Source organism: Strix aluco, chromosome 11, assembly GCF_031877795.1.
Source record: "Strix aluco isolate bStrAlu1 chromosome 11, bStrAlu1.hap1, whole genome shotgun sequence".
NCBI lineage: Eukaryota > Metazoa > Chordata > Aves > Strigiformes > Strigidae > Strix > Strix aluco.
Window position 1 is genome coordinate 3616873 of NC_133941.1, and position 9741 is coordinate 3626613.

The 9741-nt window shown below is 67.5% G+C and overlaps 2 protein-coding genes across 2 annotated transcripts; one reads left to right on the forward strand and one right to left on the reverse strand.

Annotated features, from left to right (window-relative positions):
• The first annotated feature begins 18 nt into the window (after positions 1-18).
• On the forward strand, positions 19-4591 carry DALRD3 (DALR anticodon binding domain containing 3). The gene is made up of 13 exons (XM_074835721.1): positions 19-318; positions 436-722; positions 803-1083; positions 1338-1396; positions 1495-1617; positions 1937-2007; positions 2538-2596; positions 2886-2968; positions 3078-3201; positions 3308-3366; positions 3467-3580; positions 3802-3870; positions 4053-4591. Exons 1-13 carry the CDS (start codon positions 148-150, stop codon positions 4170-4172), a joined length of 1620 nt encoding a protein of 539 aa, XP_074691822.1. The 5' UTR covers positions 19-147; the 3' UTR covers positions 4173-4591.
• Positions 4466-9574, reverse strand: WDR6 (WD repeat domain 6). Its single transcript, XM_074835720.1, has 6 exons — positions 9508-9574; positions 7033-9433; positions 6590-6685; positions 6273-6389; positions 5960-6078; positions 4466-5843 (listed from the first exon to the last, which is right to left on the reverse strand). Exons 1-6 carry the CDS (start codon positions 9572-9574, stop codon positions 5380-5382), a joined length of 3264 nt encoding a protein of 1087 aa, XP_074691821.1. The 3' UTR covers positions 4466-5379.
• Positions 9575-9741: the final 167 nt, after the last annotated feature.

Sequence of the window (9741 nt, forward strand, 5' to 3'; positions counted from 1 at the left end):
TCATGGCGTCCCCGCGCTCGCTACCCCCAAGATGGCCGCCCGGGAGCACTGCGCGCCGCGCCCAACATGGCGGCCGCCCGCGAGAGCTGGGGAGGACGAGCGGGGCCGTGATGTCACTTCCGCCCGGAAGCGGCGGCCGCGCTCCCCATGGAGACGGGCGAGGGCCGGCCGGCGGTGGCGGCGACGCTGCGGGCGTTGAACGGGGCGCTGGGGCGTCCCGCCGCGCTCTGGGTGAAGGAGAGCGGTGCCCGCAACCTGCGGCACCGGGACTTCCTGGCGCCGCGGGCCGCGCTGAGCGCCGCCTTCCCTGAGGGGCAGGTAGGCCGCGGCGGCGCGGGGGAGGCCGGGGGCGGGGCCTGCGCGGAGGGGGCGGGACCAGAGGGGCGGGGCCTGCGCTTGGCCACGTGCGGGCAGGGACTGACTCCTGGCCTTCAGGTGCCCGGGGACATCGTGGCGGGCGTGATGTCCTTGGGAGGCCCGGGGGTGCTGGCAGTGCGGGGCTGCCAGGAGACACCGGCGGGGCTGGCAGTGCAGCTGCGGCGCCCCGAGGCCTTCCGGCGCCTGCTGGGGTCCCCTCCCGGCCCGGCCCCTGCGGCGGGAGCCCCGGCGGGGTGGGTGGTGCTGCACTGCCCAGCCCTGCGCGGCCCCGCTGCCCTGCGGCTGCGCCACCTGCGTCCCCTCCTGCTGACCGACCACCTGGCCCAGCTGCTGCGCGCCCAGGGGTGAGTGCCTCGTCCCCGCCCTGCCGCCCCCAGCCGCCCGGCCCTGCTCTGCCAGCGCCCACCTCTCCCCTCTCTCGCAGGGTCAGCGTCTGCCTGGTCCCTGCGCTGCCCGAGGAAGGGAGGCGGGAGGTCCTGCAGCAGCTCCGCGTCGAGTGGCCCTGCGGCTCCAGTGGCTCGGCTCTCTCTGAGAGTGTCTCAGCCTTGAAGCGAGCGCTGGGCCAGTGCCCCTGTGCCGCAGCCTGTGAGCAGGGGCCGGGCACCGCCGCGCTGCCTGAGGATGTCATCTGTAAAGTGCACTTGAAGAGCTTTGTGGAGCAGCAGGGCTTGGTGGGCTACGACCCCAACCTAGATGTCCTTCTCGGTGAGCCTCGTGTGTACAGCAGCTCTCGTGTGACAGCAGGGTGGGGCAAACAGCTGCAAACAGCCTTTTTTTTCCAATTGTTTTTACAGAAAATAAGGGGGTTTTTAAATCTAAATCGCCTTCTCCTCTTATTCCTCTTCAGTCTGGTTTGAGCCAGAAATGCAAACAGCCTGAGGCAGACCGGATGGTGCAGGATGGCGGGGGGGTGGCGGTGAACCCTCGTGTCCCGCTCTGAGTGTCCTTCCTTCTTTCAGTGACGGAGGGGAAGCTGCGGTCCCTGGCTGAGCTGCAGCAAGCTGTTCTGCAGTGCACAGTGAGTAACCCTGCGGTGCTGCCTGCCTCTCACTTTCCAGACGTCGTTCCCTTCTGTCACGCGATAGCATTTGAGCTCCCTGCCATGCTCTGCTGCAGGCTGGAGGACAGGGGAGCTGCTGCAGCATCGTGCACGTGGTGAGCTGCGAGGAGGAATTCCAGCAGCAGCAGCTGGATCTGCTCTGGAGGATTTTGGATCCAGGAGCCCACACAGCTTTGCAGGTGAGGAACCTCCGACCCTCTGCACTGTGGCCTCCAGCATCCTTGTGCTCAGCCAGCCTCCGTCAATCCCTGCAGCAAATGCTGAGGCCCAGCCTTGCCCCTTTGCAAGGCTTCCCCTTCCCTTGGCAGCCCCTCCACGCTCTTGCCCAGGCGGCAGAGCAGCCTCTCTGCCCTTGGGATTTCAGCGCTGCAGAAGGGGCAGGAAAACTGTGTGGACACAGCTAGAACAGGGCTGGTTTTAGCCTGCTTCTCCTGACCTGCATTTTGGTGGAGCTTCTGAGTCTTTGACCCCAGCCCCGGCCTCTCCCTTCTCTTTCAGAAACACCTTGTCTGTGGGCCAGTGAAGGTGACAAACTCCTCGTCGCCCATCGGGGCAGACCAGTACTTCCAGTAAGTTGGTGTGTAGCAAGGCTCCCTCTGCTCTGCCTGGCCCCGTGGGCACGCAGGCAGCCTCACTGTGGCACTGAGCGAGCTGGTGGCACAAGGGCAGTTCAGCACCAGTCCCTCCCTTCTGCTTTTCCGTGGTCTCAGGGCTGTTTCGAGAGGACTGGAGGTGCAGAATGGAGGCCACAAGGCCCTCCCCAGTCCCAGTGGTCTCCAGCAGTGCTGCTTCTGGCCCCTTCTCCAGGCAGCAGCAAGAGCTGGGCAGTGCAGGGTGGTTATTTCCCTGCCTTCATGGGTTAGCGGTGGGGGCAGCCCTTTCTCAGCCAAAAGGCAGAGCTTGTGCCTGGCGCAGCAGCTTTCTCGCGGCCCTCTCCAGGCAGCGGCACGAGGGGCTGTCCCTGCCCTGGCTCCTGGAGGTTTTGTACCACTTTTCCTTGGCTGGGTGGCTGCTGAACAGTCTGTGGGAGTCCCGGGGTGCTCTCTGGGACCAGCTCAGCCAAGGGATGGTGGCTGTGAGTGTCTTGTGTTCCTCCCAGGCTCCGAAGGCACCAGATGTACGAAGCCTCTGTGATGAAGTACGGGGAACTTGCGCAAGGTGAGGGTTTGCTCTGCAGCTCCGTTCCCAACTCTTCTGCTCCCGTGAGCCTCCCCCTTCACCCCTGAGGCTGCAGCCAGTGGGGCTTTCCCCTGCATGGTGTTCCCTCTCCCCCCGTGATAGAGCTGGGTGCTGATCTTACTTGGGGGAAGGTGTCTAAACTGGGCAGCAGCACTGGGGGCTTTCACCGGAGCCCCCTGGCCCCAGGGTGGGGTCCTGCCTGGGTGCTGGGGGTGACAGTACATGGGAACAGAGCAAGGTGTGTATGATGCCACCTGATTCTCCGCAGATGAGGCCTGGACTGAGGTGATCGATAGCCTCACAGTGGCTGCCATCAGGTTTGAGATGCTGAGCACCGCTCACCGCAGTCAGGTAGGACAGCGGTTTGCGCAGAGCCAGGGCAGGCAAAACGTGGGACTGGTGGAATAGCGGAGTGGTTCTGTGCTGAGCAGCTGGGACTGCGACTTCTCCCTGCCCTCAGATCACCCTGGACCTGCAGGACAGCAGCATCTCCACGAAGGGAACCAAGAGCGGTGCCTTTGTGATGTACAACTGTGCCCGGCTGGCTACTCTCTTCGACACCTACCAGCGCGCTGTGGAGCGGGGTGAGCCCCAAAACCCTCCTCTAACAGCCACTGCTGGGCTGTTCCTCATGCCTGGAACCACCGGGGCTTCTCCAGGCACAACCACCACCTCCTGCTTCCTTTCCAGGCACATACCCACCTCTGCCACCAGCGGCAGAGCTGAACTACTCCTGCCTCCGGGAAGAGGTGAGCGCTGAGAAGGGGAATACAGGGACCTGGGCACTCTCTGCTCCAGTGATGGCCCAGGAGGATCCAGCCCTCTCCAACACACGTAATCCTTTCACAGGGCGAATGGCTCCTGCTCTTCAACTATCTCCTGCCCTTCCCTGAAGTCCTGCAGCAGGCAGCACAGCTGCCCGCACCCACCAAGGGGATCCGGATCACAGCCAACATAGAGACAGTAAGTGCCACGTGCCGTAGCACCCATGGGTGCTGCTCCAACAGTCCCAGCCCAGTGCAAAGCTGTGTGCTGGCAGGGCACTGCCCACCGGTGAGCGACGCAGGGGCACTGCTGAGGGAAGGCTGTAACACCCCTGGGGCTGCTCCTGCTGTGGTTGGGGTGGAAAAGGACCCAAGACCAGCCAGACCAGGCCGTGCCAGCAGAAACTCTCTGTCTTGCAGGTGTGCAAGTTCCTGATCCAGCTCAGCATGGATTTCAGCTCCTACTACAACCGGGTCCACATCCTGGGGGTGAGTCAGATGTCCTGGGCCTGTAGGCTTGTGGCCCTGCAGTCCTTTCTGGGGCTGGACTGCAGTTGTGTGGGGAACTGTGTGTGATGCAGCCCCACACCAGCACCCACAGGGTGTCTAGGGCCAGCCCATCGAGCAGCAATACGGCCACCAGCCCCAAGTCGCTACTTTTCTCCCCACAGGAGCCATTCCCTCATCTCTTTGACCAGATGTTTGCCCGCCTCCGGCTGCTGGGAGCGGTGAGGGACGTGTTCCACAGCGCGTTGGCAACTCTGCACCTCCCTCCTCTCAGCCAGATCTGAGCCGCCACTGAAGAGCTGTGCCACGGTGTGACAGACACCCCAACAACGTGCCACGAGGGGAAGGACAGGGCACGTCCTCCCTGGCAGGGTGAGGGGCTGCCCCACCATCAGGCGTGTCTCAGCCCCACGCAGGTGCTTCCCCTCCCACTGCCCATATGGTTTGGGGGTTTGGCTACGTGCACCCCATGCCAGAGCAGAAGGGAGGAGGCCTGTGGCACCCCGAGAGCCAGACTGGGAAGTACTGGGGGAGGCAGCACTGGGGACCAGTCACCACAAAGCCAAGCACCAACCTCGCTTCCCTCAAAGTTGTTTATTGAAGGTTGCTCCGTGCTGGCAGGGAGCTCCTGAGGCTCAAGGCTCCTGTTGGGCCCTGGGCTTGGCCCCAATACTGGGGTCTAATACACTTGTTGCTGGACAAATGCTGTGTGTGTCTGACCCCAACAGAGCACCCTGCCCCACGGGGGGCTGTGGCCACATGCGGCTGTTTGTCCTTCCCTGTGCTCCAACTGTGCTGGGTCCTGCTGCTGCGCAGGAACAACCCGCTCAGCTTGAGCCAGCGCTGAAGGGCTGCTCTGAGGAGGGGGGGGTGGTGGGGTGCAAGGCTGCCCCAGCACCCGTGGGCTGCTCCCCCTCACCTTGCAGGGTGCTGCTGCAGAGAATTGGGGTCCCTGCTCATTTCAGCAGTCCCCAGCACTGCCAGGGTCAGGGCTGTCACATGGGGCCCTGTCTGAGCACAAGGCTGCAGCCTGCTACGTGCTGCACCAGCACCTGACCAGTCTTGGGTTTCCTGATGCCCTCAAGCTCCCGGGGCTGGGCATGGTGCTCAGTGCTCTCCCAAGTAGGTTCCTCCAAGACCAGGGCTGGAAAGCCTGGACATGGGTCCCTTGCGCCTTGGGGAGGAGGAATGTCTCCTGGGGAGGGTGGGCTGATGACCCCACTCCTCCTTTACTGCCTGGGGGGGCCGCAGGCTTGTCCAGGAGGGGTCATATCTGCCATCTCCCCTGAGACTGCCAGCCCTGAGCACCCCAGATGTGGCTGTGCTGTCCCTGAAGGACCCAAGCATGTCTGTCCCTTCAAGAGGGGACACCTCAGCACACAGGCTTGGACAGGGGCTGTGGTGACAGGCAGAGCACAAGTGCAGGGAGCCTGGGAGAGGGGTGTGCTGTGTGCCTGCCCCGTTACTGGGGAGCCTCTGGCGGAGCGGGGCTCAGGGAGGGGCCGTGCTGTGCAGCATCTCCAGGCCCTGCCCACAGAGCACACAGTAGTACCTCAGCTCCCCGCTGGCCTCCGCCACCTCCCAGCAGTCCAGCTCGGCCAGGTCGGGCACGTGGAAGAAGGTGGTGCTGAGGGCGTCCAGGCCATCCGGGCCCCGGCGCCACAGCGTCAGGCGCTGGTCCACTGAGGCAGAGAGCAGCAGGTCTGGCCGCAGCACCCGGATCCCTGTCACATGGGCAGCATGGGCACAGGGCCTGGCCACCCGCTCCAGGAGATGCAGGCAGGTCCCCGCTGTGGCCTCGTCCCCGCCCAGGGCCACTTCTAGCAGGCAGGCGTGGATGGAGCCGTCGTCGCTGCCGCTAGCCACCAGGTACCGGCCCTCAGGTGTCTCGCGGATGTGGAGGCTGTTCACGCCACAGCTGTGGGCCATGATGGTGAGCAGTGGGGTGCCCAGGGCTGCAAAAACAGGCTCGGTCAGGAGAGTGACGCTCACCTTGGTCAGAGGGAGAAGAGGAGCCACCAGCACGGTCTCTCTCACGAGGCAGAGCAGAGCTGCTGGCAACTGCACCCACCCAGGGGCTGCATCTCTCCCTCCGCTCGGCGCAGGGCATCTGCCGCATCCGCGATGGGGCTGGTGATGTCCCAGAAGACGAGGCTGCCGTCGGTGGCTGCACTGCACAGGAGGTGCCTCCTAGAAGGGAGATGTTGGGGGAGCCTCTGGCTGCAGCCCAAGGTCCGTGCTGAGATGCAGGAAGTGGCAGAACCAGCCCCTGCAGACTGGTTTCTCCCTTCCCACTGCCCGCTGAGCTGCCGGCTGCCATCCCTGCGAGAACAAATGCTTTTTCCCAGAGCCCCATCGGTTGCAGCGCAGCGTTCAGGGCTCACCTCTCCCCTCCTGCCTGTGTGTGCAGGAACGCCTCCACCTTCAGCACACAGCGCTGGTGGTGAAACGACTCCGCCACCAGCACCAGCTTGCGAGCGGCCTCCAGCAGCCCAAAGACCCTGTGATGGAGCAGAGGGCAGTCGGCCGCAGGAGAAGGGGGCTCCTGGTGCCTCTGCCCCCGCTTCCCACCATGCGCCATCCTGTTTCCAGCTCGGAGCCGGCCACGTCCACGGCAGCAGCCTCCCCTGCGGAACCTGCTCTGCTCCCGTCGCCAGCCCCAGGTCCGTTCTCCCTGCCAGGCCCCATGACAGCTCCTCACCGGACTGATCCATCGCTGCAGGCAGCAGCCACGAACTTCCAGGGTGTCGGCAGCTTCTTGGTGCTGGTCCCAGGCACAACCGAGAGGGACATGTACCTGCAGCAAACAGACGATGCTCACCAATGCCTTGGTGAAACCTGTGGCTCCAAGGAGGTGGGTGGCCCAGCACAGCAGCCCAAGCCCAGCATGGGACCAAGCTCCAAGCACTCAGAGGAGGCAGGAGGAAAGACTGAGCCTCTCCTTAACCCCAAAAGCCTCTCAAGGCCCAGCCACTGCACACAGGACACCAGGGACACGCACCTAAAGCCACACTGGCTGCTTCCACCTTGGCTGAGCCCACAGCCACGCAGAGCAGGCATCCCAGAGGAGACCAGCATGGTTCCCAGCGCCCCCCTGAACCGCAGTCACCGCTAACCCTGCCTCGGGTAGTCCCCGAGCATCACCTTGTCTCCGGGTCCATCTTGACAAGCTTGTGCCTGTTCTTCTTCCGCTCCCAGTGCTCATCCAGTCGGTGGGAGGCCACGTGAACGACTTGGCAGGCCACGGTGCTCTCAGAGTCCGGGTCCCCAGCACACAGCAGCCGGTAGCACTCCATCTGCGCCCGGCCGCCCGCAGAGAAGAGCAGGGCGGACAAACCCTTGTCACTGAAGTCCTCGTCGCCAGCCAGTGCCAGTGCCCTGACGCTAGAAATGTGGTCACTGAGCCGGGCGAGGGACACGGCTGCCCGGGAGTGGTCGCTGAGCGCCAGGACGCAGGCTGTGGTGTCCTCGCTGCCGGTGATGAAGATGTTAAGGGCGGTGTGGCCGGGCACTTCCACAGCCCCCAGGCGCCGCACGCAGGTGATCTCCCGCCCGTGCAGGGATGCCAGGAGCACATGCTGCTCGCGGGGCTCAGCCTCGCAGTGGTACAGCATCACATCCCCACATTTGATGAAGGCGAAGGCCTCGGCCGAAGGGTTGTTGCAGTAACTCCAGGAGCGGTGCCCACCGCCGCAGGGGATGCAGTGGAGGTTCTCACTGGTCCTGCTGCTCCACACCACAAAGTTGTCGGCGTGAAAGCCCAGCACAAGCAGGTCCCCGTCTGGGGTGAAGCGCAGCTCCTCGATCCACTGCAGCCCTTTGCAGGGCCTGTGCTTCCGCAGGACCTCCAGCTGCTGGCCCTGCAGGTGAAGCTGGCGGTAGACACCATCCCGGCCGGTGCTGTAAATGTAGCCCCTGTGGCAGGTCACCGAGGTAACCCCCGTCTTCCCGTGGAGCCCGAAGAGCACGGAGAGCGGGGCCTCGAGGGGAAGAGCCCCTTTATGCCACAAGCAAGAGAGCTCTGACTCGCTGCCGGAGTCCTCGCTGACTGGGTCAGTGCCACCATCGGCAACGCCGGTGCTTTCCGCAGCCCACCCCGAGGAGCTGCTGCAAGTGAAGAGGAGGAGGGAGCCCCGGCGGTCCCCGCAGACCAGGAGCCCGCCCTGGGGCAGGAAGGCCGCGCAGGTGTGCCAGCGCTGCTTGCAGGGCGGCAGCAGGTACCGTCCCATGAGCCGCACCCCGGGTGCCCGCCCGGGGCGGTGGGTGACGTCCAGCCAGAGCATCTCCCCGTCGGGCCCGGAGGCCAGGAGGGCGGCGGAGTCAGGGGGCAGCCCGGGGCGGGGGGCCCAGCCCAACCCGCGCACGGCCCCCTCGAACAGCCTCAGCCCAGCGACGGCCCCGGGGCGGCCCAGGGCGAAGAGGAGGAGGCGCCCGTCGCCGCCGGACAGGGCGCAGAGCGCCTCGTCCCCGCCAGGCAGGGGGGCGGCCGCCAGCACCCCGCGGGGTCCGGCGGCGGGGGGGGGCAGCACCGGCGCCCAGCGCCCCGCCGCCGCCTCGTAGGCCGCCAGCCCGCCCGCCTCGCCCAGCGCCAGCACCCGCCGCGGCCCCGCCAGCACCACGGCTCGCGGCTGCCCCGGGGCCCCCAGCGCCGCCGCTACCGGGGCCGCCCGCCGGGGCCGCCAGAGCCGGACGCCGCCGTCGTCGCCGCCCGTGGCGAGGCAGCCGCCGGCGGGACGCAGGGCCAGGGCGCGCAGGGCCCCGCGGTGGCCCCGCCGCGCCCGCCCCACGCCGCCGTCGTCCCCCCACTCCAGGCAGGCACCGTCCTCCCCGGCGCTGACCGGGAGCGGCCCCCGCAGCACCACGGCGGCCACCCGCGCCCCGTGCCCGTAACACACCATCAGGCAGGAGCCGTCGCCCTCCCCGCCGCCCAGCTCGCCCACGGCCCAGAGCCGCACGCTGCGGTCCTCGGAGGCGGAGGCCAGCAGCCCCCGCGGCGCCGCGTAGCACAGCGCCAGCACCGCGCCCCGGTGTCCCCGCAACCGCCGCCGCGGGGCCGCCGCCTCCGCCGCCCGCCACACCGCCACGGTCCCCGCCGCCGTACCGGCCGCCAGCGCCAGCCGCGCCCAGCTCGTCCCCGCCAGAGCAGCGCAGCGCAGCGCCCCGGCCCCGCCGCAGCTCGCCCGCCGCAGCCAGTGCCCGCCGCCCCGCCACTCGTACAGCGCCACGGCCCCGCCGCCCAGCGCCAGCGCCAGCCGCCCGCCCGCCGCCCACCGCGCCTCCCACACCCGCGCCCCCAGCTCCCGCACCGCCCCGCCGCCGCACGCCGCCAGCCGCGCGCCGCCGCCCGCCCCGCCGCGCCGCACCGCCAGCACCGCCAGACAGCGCCCGCCGAACGCCGCCACCCGCACCACCGTCCCGCCGGGGCCGCCGCCGCCGCCGGGCTCGGCCCGCAGCCCCTGCACGCTGGCCTCACACAGCACACTCCGCCGCCCCGCCGGCCCGCCGCCGCCGCTCAGTCGGAACGCCGCCACCTCCGGGCCCATGCCTGCGGGACACCGCGTCAGCCGTCGCCGCCGGTCCCGCCGCCCAGCCCCGGCCCGTCCCTGCCCCGCCGCTCACCCGCCAGCAGCACGTCGCCCACGAACTCCAGCGCCGTCACCGGCGCTACCAGCGCCACCGACTCCATCTTGGGGGCGGCGTCGCCACCGCCGTCTCCGCCCGATGCTCATTGGCCGAGCCCCACGCGCCACCGCCCGGCGCCACCGCCCATTGGCTGGACGCCGACGCCCCGCCCCCTCTCCCGCAGCACGCGGAGCCGGGCGCCCTCTCCACACGCTTTATTGGCGCGTGGCC